General features: G+C 42.6%; 4 protein-coding genes and 2 non-coding genes across 6 annotated transcripts; 3 read left to right on the top strand and 3 right to left on the bottom strand.

Moving 5' to 3' along the window:
- The first annotated feature begins 623 nt into the window (after positions 1 to 623).
- Positions 624 to 1587, top strand: LOC119884588 (histone H1-like). The gene has a single exon (XM_038694975.1). It carries the CDS (start codon positions 652 to 654, stop codon positions 1282 to 1284), a length of 633 nt encoding a protein of 210 aa, XP_038550903.1. The 5' UTR covers positions 624 to 651; the 3' UTR covers positions 1285 to 1587.
- A 2803-nt stretch (positions 1588 to 4390) lies between these two features.
- On the bottom strand, positions 4391 to 4766 carry LOC119884583 (histone H4). The gene has a single exon (XM_038694968.1). The coding sequence runs from the start codon at positions 4747 to 4749 to the stop codon at positions 4438 to 4440; it is 312 nt and encodes a 103-aa protein (XP_038550896.1). The 5' UTR covers positions 4750 to 4766; the 3' UTR covers positions 4391 to 4437.
- Positions 4767 to 6069: 1303 nt separating this feature from the next.
- On the bottom strand, positions 6070 to 6779 carry LOC119884585 (histone H2A-like). The gene has a single exon (XM_038694970.1). The coding sequence runs from the start codon at positions 6650 to 6652 to the stop codon at positions 6269 to 6271; it is 384 nt and encodes a 127-aa protein (XP_038550898.1). The 5' UTR covers positions 6653 to 6779; the 3' UTR covers positions 6070 to 6268.
- A 106-nt stretch (positions 6780 to 6885) lies between these two features.
- Positions 6886 to 7472, top strand: LOC119884584 (histone H3). Its single transcript, XM_038694969.1, has one exon. It carries the CDS (start codon positions 7015 to 7017, stop codon positions 7423 to 7425), a length of 411 nt encoding a protein of 136 aa, XP_038550897.1. The 5' UTR covers positions 6886 to 7014; the 3' UTR covers positions 7426 to 7472.
- A 2556-nt stretch (positions 7473 to 10028) lies between these two features.
- On the bottom strand, positions 10029 to 10100 carry trnad-guc. The gene has a single exon. It is a non-coding gene; the product is annotated as a tRNA-Asp (tRNA).
- A 4252-nt stretch (positions 10101 to 14352) lies between these two features.
- On the top strand, positions 14353 to 14424 carry trnad-guc. The gene has a single exon. It is a non-coding gene; the product is annotated as a tRNA-Asp (tRNA).

The following is a 14424-nucleotide window of genomic DNA, read 5'->3' as shown; positions in this document are numbered from 1 at the left end:
GTCAGGTCTCTGTACAGCAGAGGAGAGAAACAGGACTTTCTGCTGTCAGTTACTTCATGTTAAATGTAACATTTGGCGGAAACGGAAAGTCTTTTCCAGCAGATCCATCTGTGACAGGAGTCCATCCAACTGACTGAGTCACCAACAGCAACCGTGTGTTTACCGCCACAGAAAACGTCTCTGATTGAAACTAAATTAATCACATTATTGCAGTTATTTCAGTTTTATTCTATCCCTACACGTCTCCGCTTACTGGGAAACCACTGTCACATTTAATACAAATTCTTTTTAGTCATTTTTAGAGACGAAATGTGAAGAAAACTCGCCGCGAGTTGTCCAAAGTGATGGTGTGTTGGAGAGGTTTGAAGCATCCTGGGATTAAATGAACGAGTCCTGGTCGCCAAACACGAACTCAGTCTGAAGTGAAGAACTTTTTCTCACTCATAAAAGAACATTTATGGTCTAAAACGTTCGTCTTATGTGTATTTTATCGCCAAAATGCGGAAGAGAAAACACAAGTGTCGCCACATTTGAGGCGGGCGGCGGAGCGGCTGCGTGTGTTGCCTCTCCACGGTTCTCATGTGCTTTATAAGTCCCGCCTCCTCTCAGCTCGGACACCTTCAGACAAACACAGCAGACAGAGACGCAGAGATGGCGGAAGAAGCTCCAGCAGCGGCCCCGGTCAAAGCCCCGGCTAAAGCCCCGAAGAAGAAGGCGGCTCCCCGTCCCAAGAAGGAGGGCCCGACCCTCCCGAAGCTCATCATCAGCGCCGTGGCTGAGTCCAAGGAGCGCAAGGGGATCTCGCTGGCGGCCATTAAGAAGGTTCTGGCGGCAAAAGGCGTCGATGTGACCAAAGCCAACAAACGCATCAACACCGCCGTGACTAAGCTGGTGACCGGAGGAACCCTGGGACAAACTAAAGGGACCGGGGCCTCCGGCTCCTTCAAGCTCGCCAAGAAGGAGCCCAAAGCCGCCAAACCTGTCAAGAAAGCGGCGCCGAAGAAGAAAGCTCCCGTTAAAGCCAAGAAGCCCGCAGCCGCCGCCAAGAAAGTTACAGCGGCCAAGAAACCGGCAGCTAAGAAGCCAGCGGCCAAGAAACCGGCAGCGGCAGCAGCGGCCAAGAAGTCCCCGAAGAAGAAGGCACCGGCGAAGAAAGCCGTGAAAAAGCCGCTAGCGAAGAAGAGTCCCAAGAAGACCCCCGTTAAAAAGCTCAAGGCGGCCAAGAAGCCCGCTGCCAAGAAAGCTCCGGTAAAGAAAACTGCAGCCAAGAAGACCAAGAAGTGAAGCGGCTCTTTAATCCAGCACTCAGTGCACCAAAGGTTCTTTTAAGAACCACCACAGCTTCACTAAAGAGGCTTCCTCATTTATTAGTACAACTTCAACACCTTGTTACACAACAAACCCACTCTGAGCTGCAATTAGACAACACAACTATACTTATACCATATTATACATCCATGTGTTATTAGTATCAGATGGTATAATACTCTACATCAACTTTTATATTGGGAGTTAAATGCCTAATAAATCTACTCTAGTGAACTAAACAGAACTGTCATCACCATCAAAGCTTTATTTATTTAAATTTATTTATCAAACTGCAGTCAGGTTTTTTTTTTTTACATACAGGTAATTTCTCAAACAGGTATTTGATGTGTGGCAGCAAGTGACCTTTCTCTTTTATCAAACATTCAAACATTTTTGTTCCATGATAAGACACCAAGGACAGTTTGTTAACATCCAATTTAGAAGGAACTCTATGTGCACAATTATAATAGCTGATTGTTGGCTGTATTGAGTACTTCCGTATTAAAATTATAGTTTTAATACCATCATTTATTTTAATTTGTACTAAAGTGGTTTGATCCGTTTCACCCTGTATGTTCAGTGGAATTTAAATCAGACCAGGGTTCAATTCCCCACTGTGACACATCAACCAATGAGTCCCTGAGCAAAACACTTAACCCGTAATTGTTCTAGAGGAGTGCGTCCTCTGACATATGTAGCAATTGTAAGTCGCTTTGGATAAAAAGCGCCAGCTAAATGTACTATGTTCCCTATATATTGATTATACATTTGTTTAAATTGCGGTGTTGTTCTTATGACTTCACACGTTAACTAATTAATAAACCTTCATTTCTGGATAAAAGTATCCAAACTTTGAGTGATAAATCTCACATGAGCCACATATCAAAGGCAGTTTTACTGTAGTTGGATTGTACTGCCTCTAACTGATTTCCACAAAAATAATTATCCAGGCTATGTTAATTAGCCTAATCTTTAACTACATTGCCTTCACTTTCTGTTTAATGGATTAAAGTACTAAAGGAAATGTACAAATTTTGCGAGGTCAGTAGGCTACTTTTAATTTAGTAATTTTAGTAAGCTGGACATGTAATTTTACTTAAGTACTGGATTTTACGTGTGATGAAGTATTTATACGTTGTGATATTGACACCTTGGATCTCTACCTCTTCAAACACTCCGTTCCACTTTGCAACATGACTTGTAACAACTATCATTAAACAATGGTGCCATTTAGTGGATGAACTCAGAAACACTGTTAATGTAGGACCTTGTATAAAACCTGTATTTGGTTTTTATTAGGCTGCACAAACACAATGAATTAGAATATAATGATGGTCTATTGGCCATGACATGGTGCTATATTATTATATTAGAGATTTCAAGGACAACTTCTTTCAGTATCAAAAACAGATCAACATCTTTTATTTACCTGGATCTTTTTCCCATATTTGATACAGCCATAAATGTTTTAAAAGCTTAATATTTGTTGCGTACCTCAAATAACCTGCTGCGCATTAACCTTGTACGTTTATCTGTAGTCGAGCATTTGATGGTATAAAATTGTGGGTCAAACCTTGATATTGTGAGCAATACAATGTACAGTGAGAAATGAAGTTTGTATCATGTTCAGCTGTGCTGGTTCTGCTAATAAAGGAAAACTGTCAGTGAGAGTCTGAAATATGCATATTTACCAAACAAAGTATAAAATATACAGCTAATAATGTAAAATGTACTCAAATATTTATAGTGCAGTTTTACTGTCCTCCAACTACTGATTGTGACACATAAATATACACATACATAAATCGGAAACTTTTTCAAATTTCATCTTTATTGGACAAGAATAGAAAATTACCTCACACATCTAACATGAGGCAGGTGCATCAGAGGGGGAGGAGTAGGTGAAAAGTTGCAAAGAAACTACTGCACATTGTCTAACCTGCAAAAATAAATGTTTGTGCTGGCAACATTTTGGTACTAGACCTTCATCAGGCAAATGACGTTACATGCTGAGAAGCCGTGTTTGTCTGTCAACCACTTCCACATGAAATCAAGTAACATTACAAAATGTTCATTCACATTTACATTACTGTAGCGTAAGCTTAAAAACAACACTCGCTATAGTAGCAATAACATTTCGTGACAGATCTGTAATAGATGGATGTAGATTTCTGTGAAATTGATGTAATACCATAATAATTATTTCCATAATTTATATAAGGGAATTCAAAGAAACTCTCAAATGTTCTAGGTAAATTTCACATCAAGTGAAATATTTCAGGCCTTTTGTTTTTTTGGCTTACAGCTGATGGAAATTTAAAAATCCATACCTACAATATTAGAATAAAGAATGTATAATACAGACACAAGAGCCTTTAATCTCTTAATCTGGTGTCCAGGTCACTGCTGAGAAGGCTGTTCACTGTATCATGGAAAGTTGGTGTGGGAAGAGGATCACAAGCAACAGGGATGAGCACAGCATTGAGAGAGTTGTTAAGTTAAGCTTTTGAAGAGCTTCACAAGGAGTGGACTGAGGCATGAGTTTGTGTCACGTTCATGGTGTCAAGCCACTTCTTCTTGTTGATATAGTAACTATCAGCTTTGGATAAAAGAATGATGTACAGAACATCACAGGATTAAACGTCCAAGTATTTGACATTAAAGTTAATAAAGGAGCGTTAACTTTTTAGAGGAAGTGTGTGGCCCTTAAAAGGGCCTTTGAGTTTTAGTGGGTCTGGATCGGGTCTAGCCTCCTGCTGTCTCACGCACAGATGTAGGTCACCAGACTCTGCAAACAGTTTGATTTTAACACTGAAATACTTCAGCCCAGTTCTTCTCTAGTATGTTAGACTTGGCATTTTAGCCTGTATGTAAATGTGATATTGTAGTTGGTTCTTTGTATGTTATGGGAACTCATTTTGCTTTTTTTATAGCCTCATTTGTAATTAAGTTTCCTCAACCCTTTGCAATAATAGTTTAGAATTTTCTTAAATCATTAGCACTGTGAATCCCCAGTTTGTGGAATTTTCTGTATTCAGTGTAGCAGTTTATAAATTAAGAAGTCAACTCTTTAAATGAAGTGTGCGGCCCTTAAAAGGGCCTTTGTGTTTCAGTGGGTCTGGACCGGGTCTAGCCTCCGAAGCCGTACAGGGTGCGGCCCTGCCTCTTCAGAGCGTACACCACGTCCATGGCGGTGACGGTCTTCCTCTTGGCGTGCTCGGTGTAGGTGACGGCGTCGCGGATGACGTTCTCCAGGAAGACCTTGAGCACCCCGCGGGTCTCCTCGTAGATCAGACCGGAGATCCGCTTCACTCCGCCGCGGCGAGCCAGACGGCGGATGGCGGGTTTGGTGATTCCCTGGATGTTATCACGGAGCACTTTACGGTGACGCTTAGCGCCTCCTTTACCGAGTCCCTTTCCTCCTTTGCCTCTTCCGCTCATCTTTCAGCTTTACTCGTTGAACAAACTGATGAATTTGAGGGTCGACACGCGCTTTTTACATCTTATCTGCGGACGTAAAAGAGGACAGAAGGCGCGAGTTCCAAACTCAGCGGCTCCTCCTACATCTTTAGCAGCCATCTTAAAGACAAAAATGATTCCTTTTGATTATCTCGTTGAATTATTTTCATGTTGTTCTACCTGTTTTCCCAGCTGACATCTGGCGAAAGGCTGTAAACTGACTGATGAAATTGTTTCACTCTAGGTTAATTTTGAATAATCAATACACAAACGGAGACAAATGTCCACAACACATTAATATCATATTACATATATGATTTTGATTGAGTGAAGAAGAAGAAGTAAGGTGAGCAGTAGAAGCTGACTGGTTTATTAAGGATAGAAGAGAAATTTGGGCAAATGAAGGCCCACACATATTATATATCACAAAAGCCGACAGATCGTGTCGGCCACTAAAGCTGCTCTTGCGCGAAGGAAAGAGAAGGTTGTGTATTCATGTGATCAGTAACTTTTTATTATTTATTGCAAAAAGAGAAATAAACTGTACATGAGAATAAAGAAGCACTGATTCCTGATAAGTCACATATTGCATATAGATTTTGCAAACATGTAATTTGTAATGTGGTTCTAAAGGTTAGTTTGCTGTCTAACTAACTATGTGCGTTGTAAATGTTCTGATAATGATAATCCAGCACATCTTTGTAGTAGCATCCATGTTGACGCCACATTTTGACTTTAGAGCACATGAACACACTGAACCTTAAAGGAACGACTGAACCAGCTTAATACTAGAAACATGCCTGTAGGATACTACTGGAGTATCTGACTGAGCGTGAACAACTTGATAGTGTGATTCATACAACTAAACAAGTGTAATGGTTTGTTTTTATTTGTATGTATAAATATTGAATTACATTTTTTACTTTACATTTTAAGAAATCTAATATATAATAATATTTTAAATAATGCTGTTACTGAAAAAGAACCTTAGTGTAATTAATCTCCATCATATTAGATAAATATTGGATTGTATTCATTGCTTTTAGTTTGGACTACATTAGTGAATTGATGCTTTTGGCCAAAGTGAATTACAGGAAACACATTCAACCATGTAAATACAATATTACAAGATTTTTTGTCAATGTGACAACATGGCTGTAAATCATAAAGCCCAGAGATTTGATCTTTCCATACATTTATTCATTTTGCTGAGGCTTTTATCTAAAGCCACTTACGATTGCTGTATTTCAGAGGCTGCAGGCCTCTGGAGCAACTAAAGGTTAAGTCTTTTAGTATAAATATTGGGGTCATGTTATTTATCCCAATTCACATTTGTGTTCTTTTTAGAGTTAAGGAATGAGATTATTAAGGGAATCTTTGGAGGAGAAGTCCTGCTACAGAAACGCTTTAGTCAAATTATAAATTACAGCAGGAAGTGTGTCTTCAGTTTGAGATGTGTGGCTCTTAAAAGAGCCGTTGTGTCGTTTGTGGTTGTTGTTGTTTACTTCTTGGCGGGCTTCTCGGTCTTCTTGGGCAGCAGGACCGCCTGGATGTTGGGCAGCACGCCGCCCTGAGCGATGGTGACTCCGCCCAGCAGCTTGTTGAGCTCCTCGTCGTTGCGGACGGCCAGCTGCAGGTGACGGGGGATGATCCTGGTCTTCTTGTTGTCGCGGGCGGCGTTTCCGGCCAGCTCCAGGATCTCAGCGGTCAGGTACTCCAGCACCGCCGCCAGGTACACGGGGGCTCCGGCACCGACGCGCTCCGCGTAGTTTCCTTTCCGCAGCAGCCTGTGGACACGGCCGACGGGGAACTGCAGCCCGGCGCGGGAGGAGCGAGTCTTTGCCTTTGCTCTGGCTTTGCCTCCGGTTTTACCTCTTCCAGACATCGTGTGATCTTTCTAGAGTAAAGACTCAAAGAAAATGTGGCCCCGGCAGCCAAAACCCTCCTTTATATGTCCGCGCAGCGCGCGGGACGGTTTCTTCCAGACCAACCAGGAAAGAGGCTTCCTGCAGAGCAGCAGAGGGCGGCCCGCTCTGCGTTTAGGCGGAAAGTTTGAAGGGATTTTCCGCCAATAAGCGGCGGAGATTCAGGCCTCTAGGCGGTGCTGAGCTCCAGCAGGGGCCCCTCACCAATCAGGAGCCGGAGGTCTGAAGCAGCGTCACCGCTTCGCAGCCGGTCCCGCAGTTTAAGAGCAGCGCGGCTCCTCTCTTCACTACACTTTTCTCCTGTTGAGAGAAACGAGACGCGATGGCCAGAACCAAGCAGACCGCCCGTAAATCCACCGGAGGAAAAGCTCCCAGGAAGCAGCTGGCCACCAAGGCTGCCCGTAAGAGCGCCCCGGCCACCGGCGGAGTGAAGAAGCCCCACCGCTACAGGCCCGGTACCGTGGCTCTCCGAGAGATCCGCCGCTACCAGAAGTCCACCGAGCTGCTGATCCGCAAGCTGCCCTTCCAGCGCCTGGTGAGGGAGATCGCTCAGGACTTCAAGACCGACCTGCGCTTCCAGAGCTCCGCCGTCATGGCTCTGCAGGAGGCCAGCGAGGCTTACCTGGTCGGCCTCTTCGAGGACACCAACCTGTGCGCCATCCACGCCAAGAGGGTCACCATCATGCCCAAAGACATCCAGCTGGCCCGACGCATCCGCGGAGAGAGGGCTTAAACTCCCCCCACACCTCTTTACACCACAACGGCTCTTTTAAGAGCCACCTCACTAAAGCTCAAGAGCTCCTTCCTCTGCTGCTGCTTATGTACTATGTGTCTCTATCTCTCATTAAAGGTGATATTGAACTATTTCATTTTAGTAACACTTGCTACATTCACTTAGTTAGTTAGTCAAGTGTAGCAGTTATATTTAGCTTAGTAATATTAAAACAGCTTCACATTCACAAGAATATTAAACTAGCAAAACAGGAGTAGGCTTTCAGTTTGGACTAGTCACAGGATTATTATTGTCTGAGTAAGCACATTATGAGCAATGTACAATCCAGAATCTAATTCCTGGCATTAAAGCTGATGGGCCTACAATGTAGCACTGATCGCTGTCGTTCAGGGGGCCTTTTCTCATTTTCCAAACTTCGATATCAGCACGCCATCTTGAAGGACATCTCAATTCTTAAAATGCACATCGAGGCTTGCTGGAGAAGCTATAAGCGAGGATACATCGCTGTATCCTTTGCGGAAGTCTTTTCAGCCGCTGTGATATTTACAAGAGGCGTGACCAGCAGCTGGACCGGAGCAGGACGCTGCAGGGTTCCTGTTGTTGCCTATTAATTATATTGTGTAGCGCCTCATAAAGCGCTGTTCTAACCGCATTTCTTAATGTCGTTTCACTTTGACGTCAAGTTGTTGAATGTGATGCAGGATTGTAAAAATGAACAGTAAATAGCTCCTGGATGAAGCTTCTCCCCAGTGACACTGTGCGCATTTACGCACGAGCCACAGCAACACAAATTAATAATAATAAATCTCCGACACGCCGACAGGGTCGGTTCGGTCAGGATCTGGTGTTAATTCATGTTCTGTGTTCTTCTTCACATCCAAAAGGTCTCACACAGAGTCCAGGTTCCTACAGTAAAAGTGTTTGGAGTAAAGCAGCCATCCTCCTGATCAGTCCTGAGCTTCATCAGAGTCTAAACGTGGATTATAGAAGCTGAAAGTTTCATTCTGTTTCCTCTCTCTGTCCTGTCAAGTTTATTACTGCAAGGTTTTTCTGTTTTGTCCCACGATATTTGCTGTGACATTACTGCACGGATGGAAACGTTTAAATGACTGACAGCCGCCTTTCTAATCATCTAAGTGAATCGTTAAACATTCATACATCAATATAACACACAAGAAAGAAACCGCCTGGATCTACAGCGACCGGTGGAGGTCTCTAAATCTGATAAAAATTAGTTGGTGGGGGGCGGGTGGAGGATTTATGCCCATAGGCTTAATGTCCGAGCCGATCCGCGCATCGCACCAATTCAGCTGCTATAATCGTGACAAACAGCTGCTGAAGTCAAATTATTAGGCTGTAATATCATCCAGAGCTAAATGATCTCCTGTTTACAGACAAGAAGCGCTCCGCAAAAAAGTGGTAGGTCTAATCTGCTGTGTAGCCTGGTGAATGATCAGGCTGCTGTAATCTGACTGTTTTCAACAGATGCTATAATGTTTATTGGAACCTCCAGATGTGTATAGGTGTGTTATAATGTTAACAGACATGTTTCTGGATTGTGAAGAAATGATCTGTAGCCTTTAGTGGCGACAGCTGCTCTGCTGCTCTGACAGAGATCACAGCTCTAACAGCGTACAGATGATGCAGCTGTGCAACATGTCAGATTTAATGGACGTCGCTTTAAAATAATGGCTTCATTAAATGAGTGTTTCCTGGACTCCTCGAGCTGGCATCTCGGGTGGGAGGGATTAAAACAGGCTGCACACCTCCACCTTCTCGGCCAGGTATCTAACTCTTGTGCAGCATGAAGTCAGATCATGGCTGCTCACATAATTATGGAAAAATATCAATTACTACCTGACAATACTTTGTTTAGCTGCCCCGGACTTCTGTGACCTACAGGCTTAACCTGCATTTGCTGTTACAACCGGTAACTACAGGTGTCACGTCAACAATAAGGTCTCAGATGTATAATTGCGTCAAAACCATAGACTAGCCTATCGGGCCTTAAAGGTATATAAAGTATTAAGGTATTAAACAAAGTTGATCAACATAATCAGAAATGCAGTCAGCAGTTACAGATTTTTCTGTTCAAGTTGGCCAGTTACCATTATGGATTTACCATATTTTCAAGAGTCTGTTCACGGAACAAAAGTAATTTGTGAAAATAAAAATTTTAAACACTGATATGGTAATTTATCCTAAGATAATTTAAAGTCCGTCCCTCACGGTGTCTGCTTAGAGAAATTCTGGCCCTTGAACAAAAGTAGGCTAGTTAAAGATCCCTGTTCTGATCAGAAACAATGTCCTATGGAAAAAGTGAATTCTCAGGAGACACAATAAGAAAAGTACTGACGATAATCTAAAGACAAAACAAAGTTAATGCAGCAGAATATTTGAAGTGTGGGCTTGTAGATAAGTGGCCATATACATGATGAGTCTTCATATTGTGTTTTAAATTGTCTAATCATATCAACTAATCCAAATCATCTTCTCCTGTAAATGTGACCAGGTTCGTGGCAGATCTTCATTTTGTGTCTGAATGTTGTCAGAATCAGATCTTCAGGCTCGACTTCCATCCAGTTGTTAAATAATAAACGTTTCTCCCCGTCGGGGAATCGAACCCCGGTCTTCCGCGTGACAGGCGGAGATACTGTCCACTATACTAACGAGGAAGGTGCAACAGTGTGTCCTCGAGGAAAAGCAGATTCATGGAGCTTGTATGACTGAAACTCATTCTGCGGGGTTTCTTGCACCAGCTGTGTATTTTTACACCACCATGTGGCGCTGTTTCCTCTCCTGTCTGTTTATGGACCTGCCTGAAGGAGAATTACCAACTTAATCTGATCAAGTCCTGTGTGCGTAGATTTTGCACATCATAGGTCACTCTCTCCCACTACGATCCTGCTGTGAACCATATTATTATTTTCTATATTAGGCCTGTAGGATATCATCCCTATACCACTAATGTAGATATTTATACCCATTATAATAACTACTGGGAATCTGTCACAGAACATAGGCCTACAGTCTTGACTTGACTCTGAGACTAATGTGGTTACGTTTAAATGACACATGGTGGATGTTATATATATATATAACTATCTATATATATGTGGCGATTTTAATATTCATGTTGATGACCCCAACAATGTTAATGCAACTGACTTTTTAAATATGGCCACTTCTTTTAACTTCAAACAACATGTCAAAGGTCAAACCCATAACCGTGGTCATACACTGGACTTGGTTTTTACCCTGGGTGTCAGCATTTCCTCTGTGGAATTAGTGGACATGACCATATCTATATCACGCCTGGATTATTGCAACAGCCTTTTCACCTGTTTAACCCAAAAATCTATTGATCGACTCCAGACTGTCCAGAACTCAGCTGCCAGGCTTTTAACCAGAACAAAGAAATATGACCACATTACTCCTATTTTAGCTTCATTACACTGGCTCCCAGTATGTTTTAGAATTGACTTTAAAATTCTATTGATCACTTTTAAAGCTCTTCATGGCCTCTCGCCTTGTTATATTTCTGACCTTTTAGTCCCATACGCACCAGCACGTACCTTGAGATCCTCGGGCAGAGGTCTGTTGTCTGTTCCAGAGTCTCGACTGAAAACTAAAGGGGACAGAGCGTTTGCTGTCAGGGCCCCGAGGCTCTGGAACAGCCTGCCCGAGGAAATCAGGTCGGCTGAGTCAGTGAACTCTTTTAAGTCCCTTCTTAAAACATACTTTTATAGGAGAGCCTTTCCCGATCTTATTTGACTTTATTTTATCCCTTTTATTTTATTGTATTTTACTAATTTTATATTAAATTTTCATGCTCTTATCTTTTTTTTGTATTATTCTTTACACTTGTTAAAGCACTTTGTAACTTGTTTTTGAAAAATGCTCTACAAATAAGGATTATTATTATTATTATTATTATATAAATATTGGATTACTGAAAAGTGTTTCCGCCCGGTCTCGAACCGGGGACCTTTCGCGTGTTAGGCGAACGTGATAACCACTACGGAAACTCTGTGAAAATGATGCGTTCAGGAACTTCCTGGAAAGTGGATCAATATCAAGACGTAACCTGCTTCAGTACATCCTCAGGCAGCAGACGGCTGACTCCGGTCCACCACCTGCTACATCAGCTAGAGTCACCGCTACATTGGCTGTTAATGTAAACATTTTAATGTAAGTTACTTAATACACAAATTAACATTGTTTTGTTTCATCTCCTAGTGGTGGAGGAAGATGAAGAGCTCAAAAGAGAGATGTTAAATCTGTCACCATCTAAATTTGATATACTGAAATTTAATATAGCCTACTGAAACGTGAAAAAAAATATCATTATACTGTTACGGGACAGGATAAAAGTCTAATGTCCCCTGTGTCTCAGCCGTGGCCCTCAACAGGTCTTTCTCCATCAGTGTGGAGGGAGGATTCTGTTTTCAGCAGAATTCCCCTTCCATTACTATTCTGTCATATAGTTTGTTATTTTGGTCGTGTTCTGGCCTCTTCTAATGTTTGTGTTCTTTATTTCCTTTGGTCGAAATGCAGCTTATGGCATTTTCACATAAGTCATCCTCTTATAACCTCAGGGTATTTCACATTCTGACGAATCAAAATCTTTTTTTCACTCTCCCTACTCATGTTAGGCATTGTCAGGTAATGATAACTGTGTGAAACCTTTTTTAAAGCACACTGAAAGCCAGTGTCCCAAAGTTCTGGGATATAAAGAAGATCTGGGAACAGCAGCTCCATCTCTTCCTGAAGGTAAATGATTTATTTTCCTAAATGCTGTGAGAAAGAATATATTAAACAGGTGCTGCTTTTTAAATGTGTATATCTAACCTGCCTTTCCTGTTTGCATGTAACCATCATAGATTTATCACCACAGAATAATTCCCCTGTGGAAGCAAAGAAGACAATGTTCTCAGTGAAGGTATGAATTTCTATGACACTGATATAGAGCTGTAGTGTTTTATTGTGTTTGTGTTTTAAAGCTCTGCCAGGTCCAGCGCCTCCTGTCAGGCAGTTCACAACCTCAGCCCCTTTAGATACCCCGCACCAGCCAGCAGCCTCTGTCGCAGGCTGCGATGAGGATTTTGCACCCACCTCAGCCTGAGCTCATAGACTTAATCTCTGAGCTGCCTTCACCAAAGTACTTTCAGCTTCATCCATTCTTCATCTGGAAGCTGGAGCACACTGTCATGGAGAGGCTGAGAAACAACTATAACTTGCCCTGTCTGCATGGTTGTCACTAAATAGATTTCAACACACATTTAACAACAAAGGATTTTCAAGATAATACATTATGATATAGGCCTACACATTAATAAATGAAAGATAAAAAAGTTTATCTTCATATGAGCACCATCAAAAGCGCCTACTACTCCTGTATTGCCGGCTATTTGCATGAACTGTGTTTGCTTCTGTCGGATTACGGGGGGTGTAGTGGAGCTGTAAGTGCTAAAATTGTTTCCATGACTATTCGGCTTATTGATGTTTGTGACGGCCAAAATAATCAGCATTGCTGCGTTTGTCCTGTGGCAAATAAACGAAGCGTCATCATCACCTTCAATTTAACTGAAAACGCATTACTGCATAAAGTCAGTGGTGAGATGACGTCCCTCACCAACTCGCTGACGTTTATGCCTGCGCTGTCGTCAGAATTCTTCCTCTCCTCTCCGCATGTCTCTGTCTCCACAGCGCCATCACAAGCACTACTGGCAGCTCCTAACCACTTGAGAGACCTCTCGAGCTGTCTTAAATAACTGGGAGAGTAAGAGTGATTCTCAGCTTTGAGAAATTTGATAACTTGCTTTTATTCTTAAGTTTAAAAGTAGGAGTAAATTTCATGAATTCTCAGCACTTAAGACTAAAATGGCACTTTGTGCCTCAAGGACCAAGTTTAATAGAGACATAACCAGCAAAGTTAGACTTGGTCCACTGCATGCAGTGCTTTACCAGGGAGTGTGTCTTAGAACATCATCTTCTGTTCAGCTCTTTCTGCCAGTTCCTCTCTGCAGCCTTCATTGTTGTGGACTAGAGTGACCTCCAAAGGTTCAAGGAGGTATACACCTTCTGCAGAAACTCCCCTGCTAATCCCACCAAGCAGCACCTACGAGAGCACTGCAGGACAAAGGTGCCACAGCCCATAGAGCTGCTGCAGAGAGTTGAAGACATCACTTCCACCTGGCAAAGGACACCAGTGATGTGCTCCTCTTCAAGGCCTCCATGTTGAAGGTGCGGAGGATTCAGCGCATCCACATCCTGAGAGGCTGCCTGAGCAACCCTGAGGGGAGGGATCCTCTACAGGTATGGCGGCACCTTGCAGCTCAACTACAATAAGGGCGAGGGAGCTTGCTGTACCTATTTGGATCCTTGTGAGGGGCCCCTCTCAGCAGGAGGGCTTTCACTTTCACCAAGCCCAGTGACAGGCAACCGGGTGTCCAGTGAACTTTTCCAGGTTTAAAATCCACCGTCAGATTTATTTATATAATCCACAATAACTAATCTGTCTCAGCTGGCATTATATTCTGTACATCATGACAACATTATAAGGACAAATAGAGTCAAGTCAAGACTGTAGGCCTATGTTCTGTGACAGATTCCCAGTAGTTATTATAATGGGTATAAATATCTACATTAGTGGTATAGGGATGATATCCTACAGGCCTAATATAGAAAATAATAATATGGTTCACAGCAGGATCGTAGTGGGAGAGAGTGACCTATGATGTGCAAAATCTTGATCAGATTAAGTTGGTAATTCTCCTTCAGGCAGGTCCATAAACAGACAGGAGAGGAAACAGCGCCACATGGTGGTGTAAAAATACACAGCTGGTGCAAGAAACCCCGCAGAATGAGTTTCAGTCATACAAGCTCCATGAATCTGCTTTTCCTCGAGGACACACTGTTGCACCTTCCTCGTTAGTATAGTGGACAGTATCTCCGCCTGTCACGCGGAAGACCGGGGTTCGATTCCCCGACGGGGAG

This window comes from Micropterus salmoides, unplaced genomic scaffold, assembly GCF_014851395.1.
Source record: "Micropterus salmoides isolate LMB-PRFRI ecotype aquatic unplaced genomic scaffold, ASM1485139v1 Ms_hic_scaffold_3565, whole genome shotgun sequence".
NCBI classification, from domain to species: Eukaryota; Metazoa; Chordata; class Actinopteri; order Centrarchiformes; family Centrarchidae; genus Micropterus; species Micropterus salmoides.
Note: the sequence above shows the minus strand (reverse complement) of the source record. Positions and strands in the feature narration are given on the sequence as shown.